The 15,771-nt window shown below is 40.1% G+C and overlaps 1 protein-coding gene across 2 annotated transcripts in view; it reads right to left on the bottom strand.

The window, feature by feature from the left end:
* adamts12.L (ADAM metallopeptidase with thrombospondin type 1 motif 12 L homeolog) overlaps positions 1 to 15,303 on the bottom strand; it is a 352,590-nt gene extending 337,287 nt beyond the window's left edge. Inside the window, exon 1 of one of the 2 annotated variants that reach the window (XM_018266523.2) lies at positions 14,867 to 15,303. In XM_018266523.2, coding sequence (XP_018122012.1) covers positions 14,867 to 15,026 — 160 coding nt within the window. In that variant the 5' untranslated portion in view covers positions 15,027 to 15,303. The remainder of the gene's footprint in view (positions 1 to 14,866) is intronic. The other variant, XM_018266519.2, reaches the window with a different exon arrangement.
* Positions 15,304 to 15,771: the final 468 nt, after the last annotated feature.

The raw sequence follows: 15,771 nt of genomic DNA, 5'->3' as shown, positions 1-15,771 counted from the left end.
CCCTGCCTGGACTTTGGACTCTGTTTATATTCTGCCTGCCTTTTGACCTGTTGCCTGAACTTTATTACCCCTTCTGCTGAATCCCTGGATACCACGATCCTGATCCCTCCTGAGGGGCTTCCTCCTATATCCGGACAACTCCCCAGAGGGAACTCCCGGTTCCCTGACAGAAAAACAGCAGCCTGCCAGAAAGCATTTCTCTCCTAAAGTGCAGGCACAAGTCTCATGACATGGGGCAGCTGGGAAATTGACAAAATGTCTAGCCCCATGTCAGATTTCAAAATTGAATATAAAAAAAATTGTTTGCTCTTTTGAGAAATGGATTTCAGTGCAGAATTCTGCTGGAGCAGCACTATTAACTGATTCATTTAAAAAAAAAAATTTCCCATGACAGTGTCCCTTTAACTAAAAAAAAATGAATTGGTGTAAACTTGATCTGAGAGCAGTGTCAGTAGAAGGGTGGTCCAATATCACCAGAATACCCTTGCCCAATAAAATATATCCAAACACTACTCCCCTTAACCCCAAGTCTGACCACTGTGACATAACAACCCCTATTACCTGCTGCCTCCACCCCGGAGTCCCTTATCTCTGCTGTAACTCCTGGCACTTACCCCACCTCTAACACCTAAGCCAAACCATTTCTATTTAGAAGGTTTCTGAGACATTAGCAGTTTTAGAAAATTTTAAACATATCTCTTTTAGGAATAGCTGGAGTGAAAGCTGAGACCTTTGGGGTTTTCTATCACTAACAGAGACCTCTGATTGCCTTGTTGGCTCCAGGAAGATGTTTTTTTCCCAGCCATTTTACATAGTTATAATAATGGATTACATAACTATGTTAATTGCAATAGTCTTATTTCTTAGTTATTTCTTAATAAAGACTTTGTGAATTTAAAGTTGAAAGTGTCTTGGTGGGTTTTTTTTCTCGTTAAATACAAATTAATTAAAAAAAATATGTTACTGGTCCTTTAAGGGACCTGGCTTTGCTTGAGCTTTCTGTCATTTGGATCATCACACTTTAAGGGGAAAATTCATCAAGGGTCGAATATAGAGGGTTAATTAACCCTCGATATTCGACTGGGAATGAAAATCCTTCGACTTCGAAAATCGAAGTCGAAGGATTTTGCGCAAATACTGCGATTCGAAGGATTTTAATCCAACGATCGAAGGATTATCTTTCGACCAAAAAAATTTAGCCAAGCCTATGGGGAACTGCCCCATAGGCTAACATTGGCCTCGGTAGGTTTTAGGTGGCGAACTAGGGGGTCGAAGTTTTTTCTTAAAGAGACAGTACTTCGACTATCGAATGGTCGAATAGTCGAACAATTTTTAGTTCGAATCCTTCAATTCGAAGTTGAAGTCGAAGGTCGAAGTAGCCCATTCGATGGTCGAAGTAGCCAAAAAAACACTTCGAAATTCGAAGTTTTTTTTCTTCTATTCCTTCACTCGAAGTTAATGAATTGGCCCCTACATCTACTATTGAAATGTTAAATGAACCCAATAGAATTGTTTTGTCTCCAATAAACTTTTAATCTCTTCTGTTCTTTCCTATTAACATTTGTTATGTTTCCTGGACCCTATTTTAGTAGCGCTTATTAGCCTTCTGTTAATGATTCTTGCTAAATAGCAAAGTATTAAGGGGGTCCTTATGATTTAGAAGAAATTTATGGAAAAAGCACCCACACATTGGCCTGCCAAAGAGTTAAAATAGATACACACAAGTAAGTCTAAGCTAAATTGTGTTTCTTGATTCCAATAACTAATGTGGGCCCCGTTCCAAAGAAGATTAAGAAACCCTGGGATAAAAGAACATTGGCCATTTGCCAAAAAATATCTTTATGTTTCTGTATTGACTATGTTTAAGAGATTCAGTGTGCAATTATAATTGCTACAAGTTGCAAACACCATTTTTTTATTTACTTTATCTGTTACAGGTATGGGATCTGTTATCCAGAATACTCGGGATCTGGGGTTTTCCTGATAACGGATCTTTCCACTATTTGTATCTTTGTACCTTAAGTCTACTAGAAAATCATGTGAACATTATAGGGGGTGTTCACCTTCGACTTTTAGTATGATGATATTCTGAGACAATTTGCAATTTGTTTTCATTTTTTATTATTGAAAGTTTTTGAATTATTTAGCTTTTTATTCAGCAGCTCTTCAGTTTGCATCTTAATCAATCTGGTAACTAGGTCCCAAGTTACCCTAGCAACCATGCATTGATTTGAATTAGAGACTGGAATATGATTAGGAGAGGCCTGAATAGAAAGATGAGTAATAAAAAGGAGCAATAACAATACATTTGTAGCCTTGAATGATATTTATTTTTTTTAGGAGTCAGCGACGCCCATTAGAAAGCTGCAAAGAGTTAGAATAAAAAGGCAAATAACTATAAAAAATATACTGTATAATGAAAACCAATTGAAAAGTTGCTTAGAATTGGTCGTTCTATAACATAATGAAAGTTACCTTAAAAATGAACCAACCCTTGAAATAAACCCAATAGGCTGGTTTTGCTTCCAATAAGGATTCATTATATCTTAGTTGGGATCAAATACAAGCTACTGTTTTATTATTACAGAGAAAAAAGAAAATTAATGCATTTGGATCAAATTATGTTTAAAAATCTGGATTATTTGGATAAAATGGAGTCTATAGAAGACAGGCTTTCCATAATTCTGAACTTTCTGGATATCAGGTTTCTGAATAATAGATCCCACACCTGTACATTCAAACGTCATTGTCATAGAAATAATAATAATATTAGGCTTTATTTCACTAATGATAGTGAAGGTGCGAATCCACGGCGAATTTGCCCGTTTCACCGCTGGCGAATAAATTAGCGAATTTGCGGCGTCTCGATTTCGCGGGTAACTCGCAACATTCATGGCGAAACTAAACGGGACAAATTTGCCCATCACTAAGATACAGTCTCTTACAAGAAACACAGTTATGCCACATTTTTACCCAATGATGTCCATATCCTTCTATATAATCTCAGTGATCTGTACATGTACATTGCAGTGTTTGGCATGGGTACTAGATCCATGCAAATCTAATTAAACCCAAACACCTTAGTACTGCACCGACCTACACAAGAAAACCCTAACCCACATTTTGTAATGTTCAGGTTACCACTACAGAAGGAAATAAAATGCTGAAGGTTTGAAAAGGAAATGGTCGAAGATGAACTGCTAATACCTGATAGCACTGACATAAGCAGTTGTTACTGGCTCCCCTTCCCTTAGATATCCAGAAGGAAGATATATTTATATTGTGCAAATGCCTGGATGCCCAGCAGGCCCTTCTGGGACAAACAGTGACTATAATAACTTGGCAGCGCTTGGCACAATATCCAATGGATGAGAAAACAGTTACAGTTTGGCTTTGCGTGAGTATCTTACTGAGTTTCCTGATTAATTGCAAACCAAAAAACAGAGTCTACTCATTTCCTAAAAAAAGGATATTACATTTCAGTCTGATAGAATTATAGACCAACTTTCCTCATCTGAGAGAGGAAGAAACCATTTGGATTATGTAGTGCCAGGGAGTCCCCTAAACCAATGACTTTAGACACAAAATCATAATCATTTTGTAGTTTGTGTTCATCCGTTGTAGACAAGTCCGGACTGGCAATCTGTGGGTTCTGGCAAATGCCAGAGGGGCTGCTATAAGGTCCCATAGAAAGTCAGTATTTAGTGGGCTGGTGGGGGCTGTTTGGGCCTCTATGTGGGCTGATTGGGCCTCTGTGTACCTGAAATGCCAGGGCCTATTTTAATTCTCAGTTCGGACCTTATCTAGAGATACCTGGTTTTGGTTGCCAAGTGGGTAGTGATTGGCGAATAAATCTCGGCAGACACGAATTTGCTGTGAATTTCCATGTTTCGCTGCCAGCAAATTAATCTTCGAAACTGCAAGACAATTCGCCCGCAAGAAAAATGTTGTCAAAAAAAAATTGACGTGCATCAAAATTGCCACGCGCATAAAAATTGACGCGCATAAAAATTATTTAGATGCCCATTGACTTTAATGTGTTTGGATCAAATAGTCTCGCACATAAAAATTATTCAGATGCCCATTGACTTTAATGCATTTGGATCAAATAGGTGCTCGCATCAAAATTATTTTGACGCCCATTGACTTCAATGAGTTTTTGCGAATTTTTCAGGCACAGATTCGCCCATTACTAGAAAGAGGTAATCTGATCAATTCCTGAGAACCTGCCAACCTGTCTAATTTACAGGTATGGGACCTGTTATCCAGAATGCTCGGGACCTGGGGTTTTCCGGATAAGGGGTCTTTCCATAATTTGGGTCTCATAATTACTACTAAAGATTTATTTAAACATTAATTAAACTCAAAGGGATTATTTTGCCTCTAACAAGGATTAATTATATCTTAGTTGGGATCAAGTATAAGGTACTGTTTTAAAGGAAATCTTTTTAAAAATCATTTTTAAAAATTTTAATTATTCGATTAAATGGAGTGTATGGCAGGGAGATGGTCTTCTGGCAATTTGGAGTTTTCTGAATCAATGAACGGGTTTTCGGATAACAGATCCCATACTTGTATATATGCCCGGGCAGGTACTACACTACAGGTATGGGACCCGAAAAAATGTTATCCGGAAAACGGTTCAGTACTATTTCCCATACTAACTATTTTAATCAACAATTCTTTATTTTTGACGAGGTTACTTTTTCATTTACGGTAAGCTCATTTACAAAATGTGGTCCCACAACTTGTGGCACAATGAACTTTAATTTTAAATATGGTTTGTATCTTGTTTCTCATTGGTCACGTCTCCTACAAATACCTACTTCCTGGGTGGTAAAGATAGACCATGACAAAGTGCCCTGGAGGGCATGAAACGCGTAGGCCCAATGGAGATACTGTTCCTTTTTTAATGAGTCTACAATAAATATTATATTTTTAACTTTATTTTGGTGACCCTGATACACCTGATACACCTCTTTCTTTGTATTCTGCTAGTTTATCCGCTTCCCAAGCTGAGGGTCTGGGGCAGGTGTACCTGGACCACCTGTTCCACGTGATGAGTGATTAATACATTGTGTCCTGTGCCCCCTTTTTTTGGTGTTTTAGGGCAAAGACACACACAGCAATTTGGGGAGATTAGTCACCCAGCAACAAATCTCCTCTTCTTCGGGGCTACTAATCTCCTCAAACTGCCTTTCTTTGGCTAGAATCGAAATCGCCGGAGGGATTGCACTCTGAACCCTTCATGAGGCAATTCGGACAACTTCAGAAAACGAATTGTGCCGAGTGCCATCCCGCGGCAATTTACATTTTAGCCGGCAGGGGAGGCAGTTCAGGGAGATTTGTCGGCAGGTGACTAATCTCCCCGAATTGCAGTGTGTCTCTGCCCTTAAATCAATTATAAATAGGCTGTAGCTCACCTTTAGTATATGTAGGTGGATTCTCTTGCAAGGTGTCCTGTGTCCACACCCAAATTGATATTATTAACATGTATTTATATAGCGCCAACATATTGCGTAGCACTGTGATACAGTCAGTATTATAATAGAAAGCAGGACAAATCCAAAATTGGGGAAAAATGCTCCATCCATGGAGCATTTGTCCCCAATAAAAGCACTTTGCAGTCATAGCTACTGCCTTGGATTTGTCCTGCTTTCTATTATAATACTGACTGTCTCTGCCCTTAACAGTGAACCAAAGCCATGAATTAAATTGGTTGCACTCTGCACCTTCCCGGTCCCAACCCTACTTGCAAATCACATAGAGTGCTCTAAAGTGGTGGCAGTTCCAAGTCTACGATAGCGCCCTGCATAAACTGATGCAACATGTGTGTCATAACATACGTTATTATATATATCTGAGGAATATCTAAGGATTGCTTCCACATTGCTATCAGCATCTCTCTATTAGTGACCTGAGTACTGATAAAGATTTCAGCCTGGCTTGGCCCTACTGTAATAATGACAGTCACAACCTCCATCTGTGCAAACACAACCCTTGCTCCCAGTGTCCTGCCTCTCATCTCCAAAATCTACATTTTATAATGGCTTCTGTATGAACACACATCACAACTAACACATATTTCATTACACGTTCTTCACACTCTGCAATTACATCAATCCATATTATATATATATCTGTCAGCAAGGTGGGTGGTTTTATGTGCACAATTCCACGTCTGACACCTGCAATGTCTGGGAATCCTGTGTTTGTTCTTCATTATGTTATGATGACTCCAGAAACCTCAATCTCCTCCATCACTCAAAGCTTCTGGCCTGCCGGTGCCGTTTCAGATCTCAATTGTCTCACACCAGTCGCGCTTAAATTGCCCTTATCTTGAATGCAAAGGATCCGGACAAGTTGTAATTTCAACTGCGAGTCTATCAAGTCCGATGAAATTGACAGGTTTGTGTTGCATTGCTTTTCTATCTCTGGGAAAAAAGTAGATCTCTGTTGATGCTTCTCAGTAGGACTTGGGTGGCATCAGCTGACCAGAAATGGGACAAGGATGGCATTGTGACCTCTCTTCTCAGCCAGCGACTATATGCCAGTTAGTTATCCCTATAGATGACTGAATAGTTCAATGTCAAGTTACAAAGTCTGTGGGGCCAATCAAATAAGCGTAAAATTGTCCTGTTATTCTATTTATTGCTGTTTTAGCCTATGAGGGACCTCCTAGAACCTATTTAGAGTCAATTGGTGGCCTTTTCAACCAAAAAAAAAACCTTTGACTTAATTTTGGTTTGTCTTTTTGAATTCGAATTTCAAATTTTTTTCAATTCGTTATTCGACCCTTGATAAGTATGCCCCTTAGTATGTTACAGAATTGATAATTTTAAGAAACTTTTTAATTGCATTATTTCTGTTTTGTAGTTTTTGAATTAATTGCCCTCAATTCTTTCCAGCTTTCACATGGGGGTCACTGACCCCATCTTAAGAACAAATGCTCTGTAAGGCTACAGATTTATAGTTATTGTTACTCTTTACTACTCATCTTTCTATTCAGGTCTCTCCTATACATATTTCAGTCTCTTATTCAAATCAGTGCATGGTTGCTAGGGTAATCTGGACCCTAGCAACCAGATTGCTGAAATTGCAAACTGGAGAGCTGCTGAATAAAAAGCTAAATAACTCAAAAACCACAAATAATAAAAAATGAAAACCAATTGCAAATTGTCTCAGAATATCACTCTCTACATCATACTAAAAGTTAAGCCAAAAATGCACAATCCCTTTAAGTTAACTTTAGTGTGTTATAGATTTTTCAATTAGCCGTTATTATTTATTTTTATATAGTTGCATGTTAAATTATTTGTCATCTACTCCTGGCTCTTTACAACTTTTACTTTGGGGTCACTGACCCCATCTAAAAACAAATGCTCTGTAAGGCTACAAATATATGTTATTGCTACTTTTTATTACTCATTTTTCTATTCAGGCCTCTCCTATTCATATTCCAGTCTCTTATTCAAATCAAGGCATGGTTGCTATGGGAATTTTGTCCCTAGCAACCGGATGGCTGAACTTGCAAACTGAAGAGCTGCTGGATAAAAAACTAAATAACTCAAAAACCACAAATGATAAAAGATGAAAACCAACTGCAAATTATCTCAGAATTGTCTCTAATTTCAGCTAGAATATGAATAGGAGAGGACCTGAAAGATGAGTAATAAAAATTAACAATAAATTTGTAGCCTTACAGGGCATTTTTTTAAGATGGGGTAACCAGTAACCCCCATTTGAAAGCTGGAATGAGTCAGAAGAAGAAGGCAAATAAATCAAAAACTATAGAAAAGAAAAAACATGACCAGTTGAAAAGTTGCTTAGAATTAGCCCTTCTATAACATACTAAAAGTTGACTTAAAAGCCGTTTAAAGGACAGTTATTGAGTATTTGGGACTCTGCACTTGTGCTGACCCCTCTGACAAATATTAGCAGCAAATGCTTCTCCTCTGTTTCCACAGCTGTAAACTTGGATTTCCTCTCTCTCTCTCTCACTCTGGTTTTCATCGGATCTGGCTGGAAACTCTTCCTACTTTCCAAACAACTTACAGTCTCTCCGGTACAAAGCAAGATCTGGATGCCATTTGGAGGCCGTCCTGGGCCGGTTCAGCAGATGCATTTTCCGGCTGTGCTAATGATATTCTATTACAGGCACACTGTAACAGAAATAATTGCTCACTATTCATGCGAAGACATTCCTGTGTAGCTATTTATAAGGCTGAATGTTTGTCTGATTGCAGTGCAAGGTGCCTCGTTGTTAATTGCTAACCCCAACCATCCTGGGAAACATCTCGTTCTGGTCTCTTAGGGCTCTTACTGACGAGCGGTTGAAGCTGCACTCCCCTGCGTTCCGTTTTTCTGCGTTCAGACGCAGGGGAGCGCAGGAATAGACGCATTTAGCTTTTTTTCAATGCGCGTGTAGGCGCAGAACGCAGGAAAAATGCAGCATGTTGCGTCTCAACCTGCGTTCAGCGCCTACATGCGCCTGTGTGAGTACAGCCCCATTGAAAAAAGCTAAATGCGTCTATTCCTGCGGCTGAACACAGAAAAACGGAACGCAGGGGAGCGCAGCTTCAACCACTCGTTAGTAAGAGCCCTTACACATGGGCGGTTTTACCTGGGGAGCATAGCAGTAGACACAATCAATTGTTGTGAAGGGGGCTGTACTCACACAGATGCATGTATGCGCCGAACGCAGGTGAAATGCAACATGCTGTGTCCCACCTGCGTTTGGCACTTACATGCATCTGTGTGAGTACAGCCCCCTTCAAAATAATTGAGCGCGTCTACTCCTGCGCTCCCCTGCGGCTGAACGGAACAAAGCGCAACGCAGGGGAGCACAGGAAAAACTGCCTGCCCTTACAAAACAATTCACGCTAGTAACTACAAGCTTTCTGATCATTCCACGAAAACATTAAACGTTGCATTAAAATAAAAATGATGCCCCTGCAGTTCCATTGATAGAGCCTTGAGATTGCTCCCCCCCAGTTCCCAAACAGGAGTTTATAATTAACTGATTATTACCAGGGAACATGAGAAAGAATGGGATATAGAGGAAACATTAGGGGGGGGTGTAAGGAGAGTGCAGTTCATGCAAGCCAAATCACACCAATGTGAAGATTTCCTTAACAAAGGCATTAAATATTTCATTAGCGGGGAAGAAATATTTTAACACAAGGAAAAACGCACCAGGGGAGAGAATCGATTTATTTTTTTAATGTTCGCCAATAAAAACACACGGTGTAAAATTCAGTTCACAAGGATGTTAAATGTTAGGGGATGAAATAGAGGAGGGACGTCATTGTGAGAGCAGCTGAGCCCACATTGCACTTTTATTTTGATAATAAGGGAAATATAAAGGAGGGTAAATATGGAGAAAAATGCATAATGCATAACCTGGAATTCGCTCCCACAGTCTGAACGACTTTCTCTCAAACTTTCTGCTTTCAAAAGATCTCTTAAAACTCATTTATTTAGAGAAGCCTCCCCTCATTCTGTTTATCTACCAAATGCAATACCATATGCTACATCTCTCACCTGCTAATTTCTGATCTTGTCCACTCCCACACCTTGGGGCAAATTCACTATGCGCCGAATCGCCTAACGCTAGTGTCAATTCGCTAGCGTTGGGCATTTTCGTTACTTCGCAAATCCACTAACGGATGCTAGTGTAACTTTGCGCCCTTACGCCTGGCGAATTTGTGCAACGGACGTAACTACGCAAATTCACTAACACGTGCATTGTACTGAACGCTACCTTTTACGCTAGACTTCCTTCGCCACCTCAGACCAGGCGAAGCGCAATAGAGTAGATAGGGATTGCTTCAAAAAAAGTTAAATTTTTTCTAAAAAAAAAAAAACCTGGCGTTTTTTCTACATTATGGGTGATAGGCTGAAAAAGATCGAAAATTTTTGGGGCTCCCCTCCTTCCCCCCTACATTTCCTAACTCATGGCAACTAAACTATACAGTGGGCACATGTGTAGGGCAAAATAACAATTTTATTTGATGTTTTGAAGGTTTCCCAGGCATTTGTAGTGCTGCTACATATTCCTCCATTGAAATTTGAATTTGGCGCCGTATGCAAATTAACCATCACTAGCGTAACTTTGCTTAGCGAATCAACGCTAGCGCAACTTCCCAACCTTACCCTACCCCTGAGCGCAACTTCGGATTTTAGTGAATTTGTGGAGCGCTGGCGAAACTACGCCTGGCGAAGCGCGGCGAAGCGGACGCCAGCGCAACTACGATTTTTAGTGAATGTCCCACCTTGTGTCTCATTCCCTTCCCCTTCAGATTGAAAGCTCTTTTGCACAGGGCCTTCCTCACCTTTTGTACCAGTACTGGTTGTTATGTATGTAACACTGTATGTTCTATGGATGTAATTCATGTGATTTCTTTGGGATTTGAGTTTCACACAAATGCAGTGGCTTTATGGCAGGAGATTAGCCGACCAATATCGGCCGAAGACTTGGCCAAATTGGAAAATTTCAAAGGCGCTTGAACATCAGCCAGTGTTTACTGCTGAATCATCAGATACAGGTATTGTTTCTACCTGTATATCTTACAATTCAGCTCTAAATGTCTGTATTGAAAACAAACCATTGGTCACAGGGAAGATCATTATTGTACTGTGTAGGACCACTTTTAGGGAGTGTTGGAGGGTGCAGGTTGCAAAAGAACCATGTGCTTATTGGCTGCCTTTTTCACGCCGGTGCTGCACTCTGCTCTGGATATTTAGATATTTTTGTATCAAGGTACAGAATGCTGGATTTAGAAATGTGCATGCTTGTGTGCCCCTGCACAAGCAGCAGGAGAAACAGTAAATAAGGCCCACAGAGTCATGTGCATTCTGCAATTTTTGGGTGCAAGTTTTTAAACACGGTGCAGCATTTACCACCAGAATTCCAGCATAATTGTGAATGCTTGCCAAGTTGTATCCACTGGCAGTTGCACAAATGCAGATGCAAACTAGCGTTGGTTTTGGTGTATCACATATAATATTCAGCACATCTCGGTACCCCTGGAATCATCTATCTATAAATAATTTATCTATCCATATATTTATCTATCTCTCTCTCTCTATCTATATATCTATCTGTTTCTCTCTCTCTCTCTTATCTCTCATATCATCTATCTATCTATCTATCTATCTCTCTATCTATCTAATATCTATCTATCTCTCTATCTATCTAATATCTATCTATCTATCTATCTATCTATCTATCTATCTATCTATCATCTATCTATCTCTCTATCTATCTAATATCTATCTAATATCTATCTATCTATCTATCTATCTATCTATCTATCTATCTATCTCTCTCTCTCTCTCTCTCTCTCTCTCTCTCTCTCTCTCTCTCGCTTTCTATCTATCTATCTATCTATCTATCTATCTATCTATCTATCTATCTATCTATCTATCTATCTATCTATCTAGTTAAGCCTCATTAATCTCTGGCATTGACCATAAACTATAAGACAAATATTACAGTATCACTTCTAATTGTTGCAAAATTAGACCCGGGGTATTGAGTTCTCTGTTGGGCCCTAGGAGACCCAGTCCAACACTGCTAATCTATACAGTAATATAAATACAGATACTTCAATGTCATGTTGTTAGAAGCAGCAATAAAATGTCAGGCTATTACAAGGGGAATGTATATTGTGATTGTGGGAAGCTCAGCAGGGAATATCACAGGCTGCTGATGCTGAAGTTGGCAGCGCTTGCTGAATGTGACACATGTTCCCAGTGACCCATTTAGTCTGATTCTAGTAGTGCCGGAAGCGCCGTGAGATTTCCAACAACCACATATTTGTATGTTGTCCCCTCTTGTCTGTGCCAACTCGGCCTCAAGCCTCTCCTGCAGCCCCTGAGTCGCAGCCCTCAAGCCTCTCCTGTAGCCCCAAGAGCTTATTGTACAAAAAAGATAGTTGAAGCAAGGGAGGATTATGGGTTCCCACAAGAGGTTCCCGGCTATTAGTCGCACAACAGGTGCTTGGCAACAACTCTCCCTGACTCATTCTCTTGTTATGAACTTTCCCAGCTTTCACTGTCATTGAAAAATTCCCACTCCAGCAGCTTGACTAAATGCTCATGGGATCCACAACAAACATTTTCTATGGTCACCATTATGGGGAATATTATCTGTTTAGCACATCTTTACTAAAGTACTAAAGGACCCCCCACCCATAGGCGTTCTATGTCCCTGGGCTCCTAGCCACCCTGGCTCTGCCATATTTATTTGAATGCCCCATCCCACCCAGCGCATACTATTTGCACAATGCCCCTATTTACTATAGTAACTATATCATCAAAACTATTTATTTTATTAGTTTTCCCCAAAATACAAGCCTATGTGTAAAAGTTCCTTTATTTGCAAGACTGGAAACATTTACAGGTATGGGACCTGTTATCCAGAATGCCTGGAATCTAGGGTTTTCCAAATAAAGGCTCTTTCCGCAATCTGGATCTCCATACCAAAGGTCTAGTTACTGTATAATTACAAGGTACTGTATTATTATTACAGAGAAAAGGGTAATCATTAAAAAAAATACTTGATTAAAATGGAGTCTATGGGAGATGGCCTACCCATATTTAATGGATAATAGGTTTCCGGATAACAGATCCCATACCTACTATGTGCAAGGCAGGGTGCAAAGTGCAGAAAAAAGGGTGCAATCTGACAGATTATTTGCACTTTACTAAACATGAAGAAGTGCAGTTAAACTCAACAGTGAAAATGAGTTATTACTTGCAACAGATTTGCTACCACATGTACAGTGTACACACAATTGTATTCATTTTAATGTATTTGGTGCAATTGGAACAGGCACAACGCTACACACTACTACAATAAGTGGAATTTAAACCCCAAAAATAATCAAGATGCATCTCTAAGCACTTTTAAACATACATTGTACATTATTTTTGATATAACCAATTTCTGGGATATTTGCATTTTTAGACTGCCATCACCAAGCTTTTTGCTTAATTGAGAGCCAGCAACACTAGGGTTAAGTGAAGCCAGACAGAGACTATCCAGTTAGAGTCCCTGACACCCTGTTGAGATGAGTCCTGGCTAGCAGTATAAAACTGTCTAAAACTGCCACTATCTCAAAGGTAGTGATGGGTGAATAAATTCACCCCGCGCAAATTCGCTGCGAATTTCCACGTTTTGCCGACGGCAAATAAATTAGCAAAACTGCAGGAAAATTCACAGCTGCGTCAAAAAAAATTGGGTGCACTTCAGAATAGTCGCACACATAAAAATTGTTGCGCTTCCAAATAATTTTGACGCACATTGTCTTCAATGTGTATCAAATTTTCCGCTGTTTTGCGAATTTCGCTGGAAATTTGCGACAAAGTCGCCCATCACTACTCAGAAGCTACTTATAACAGAAAATGAATGTAAATTGTAAACTACTCAGAGGACCGGTCTGAATACGTCTACACCAACACATATTTTGGAGTTTAGATTCCTTTTAAGTTGACATTTTAGTAAACATTGCCACCACTAAAGACTCTTGCTACAGGGGTAATTGCTCCGATTTCTGTGTTTCTTTGAAGCAAGAGGGATTGATGAACTTGAACAAGTGGTTTCTATGTTCTATATGAACATTCCACAAACTGCGCTCTTTCATAAAATATTGCTTTTAATGCATTTATGACCCCAGGAGGGGCGTTAGAGCACTAAGGGACACAAGAGCTTGCACTCGGCTCTGAGTGCAGGATAAAAAACAGTGCTTAGTTAAAGGGGTGGTACACCTTTAAGTTAACTTCTACTATATTACAGAATGACCAATTCTAAATAACTTTTCAGTTTTTATTGTTTTTAAATGATTTGCCTTCTTCTGACTCTTTCCAACTTTCAAATAGGGGTCACTGACTCCATATAAAAAAAACAAGGCTACAAATGTATTGTTATTGCTACTTTTTATTACTCATCTTTCTATTCAGGTCCTCTCCTATTCATATTCCAGTCTCTTATCCAAATCAATGCATGGTCGCTAGGGGAATTTGGACCTCAGCAACCTGATTGCTGAAACTGCAAACTGGAGAGCTGCTGAATAAAAAGCTAAATAAGTCAAAAACAAGAATTGCATCAACGTGCCAACGTAATCCTCTCCCTACGTGATTTTAAAACCTGCCTGATAAGTATCTGGCTGCTTGGTATTCTGCACACATGGGCAAATAAACTGCCAACTCATATGTATGATGCTGCAATGTCTCATTCGACAACATATAGAAGACAGGGGCGCACATTTGTGATCACAGGTAATAAAGTGCATGCGTGCTTTAAACCAACCAGGGGTTTGCTTTCTATTTCTAACAAGTGGTAAACTGTTCATTGTTGAAATTGTAGCTATTGGCAACTTCACCTATAAAAGTCCTGGTGAACCACAACTGCCAGTTCAACAGCAACACAAGGGCCAGAAGCATGTGATAGGTCATGGGAGTCAGAAGTTATGCAGAGGGGGTGAGAAGAAAGGGGGAGAATAAGATACAGAGGGTGGGAAGGAAAAGGAGAGAGTAAAAAACAGGAAGAGTGTGAAAGTGAATGAAAGAAAGAAAGAAAAAGAAAGAAAGAAAGAAAGAAAGAAAGAAAGAAAGAAAGAAAGAAAGAAAGAAAGAAAGAAAGAAAGAAAGAAAGAAAGAGGATAAGATAGTAAAAAGGAAATAGAGAGTAAGCAGGAGAAAGAAAGAAGTTTGGAGAGAATTTAGAGTAACATTAGGAATAGTCTCTGGGCTAAAGTTGGAAGTCCCGTTGCTCACTCACACTGTATGTAGAGGTTGTACTCAATCACAAGTGAAAGGACAGTGACAGGCTGGTGTGTAACTGGTGTGTAAAGCAACTGACCTTGTCCCTGGTGCAGAAAGTGTGAGTTATCCTGGTGCAGCCTTGTGCCGTGGCAAGTAGCCAGGAGGAAAGGGATTGAGTAGAAAATGAAATAAATGCAATCCGGCCTCTCTGCATACATGGCATGGCTTGGACGGAGAAGGGGGGAGAAGATATTCATGAAAATCCCACAGCAGCAAGCCCAGGCTGAGATACATATAGCACAAGGGGACACTGGAGCAGATTGCACTGAAGAGACTCACAACTAAAGACACATAGGGAAAGGCTACATTCCTCTACTATTTTTTTTTTCCTTAAGGGAAGGGGAGTGATTTGAGTTTCCAGTGTCTGGTTTCTATAGAGGGGGGTTTAATTCAGGAGTTCCCGGGAGTTCCTCTCCTGTCTCATTTACATAGGACACATGGGCTAGAGTTTCACTACTAACTTGCTTCCACAGTAGGTTTTCTGCTGAATTAAACCAATGGAGACCAACTTCTGTACATCACAGAGGCACATTCGTATACTTGTCTGCTGCCAGTTTGAAGTGAAACACTCTATGCAATGACCAGGTTTTACATAACCAATAACAACCAATCAACTCTTTGATTACATTAATCAGGGTCGGACTGGGCCGGCGGGGCACCGCAAAAACCCGGTGGGCCCCCGATTCTTGTGGGCCCCGCTGGCCCAGGTCTGCACCCACATCTTCTTCTTAATGGCGTGACCCACTTTGTCGGAGGTCGCGTAAATTTTTCTTTGGTGCATGCTCTGTGTGTGCATGGGAAGAATATGCGGCGCCACTCACGTTACAAAGGCACGAAGCACATTGCCGGAGGCGACCCTGGGGCAGTAGTCCTGATGGGCCCCGGGCCCCCCAGTCCGACCCTGACATTTATCGAGCTACACTAGATAGGTATAAACTAACT

Source organism: Xenopus laevis, chromosome 1L (assembly GCF_017654675.1).
Source record: "Xenopus laevis strain J_2021 chromosome 1L, Xenopus_laevis_v10.1, whole genome shotgun sequence".
Lineage (NCBI taxonomy): Eukaryota > Metazoa > Chordata > Amphibia > Anura > Pipidae > Xenopus > Xenopus laevis.
Note: the sequence above shows the minus strand (reverse complement) of the source record. Positions and strands in the feature narration are given on the sequence as shown.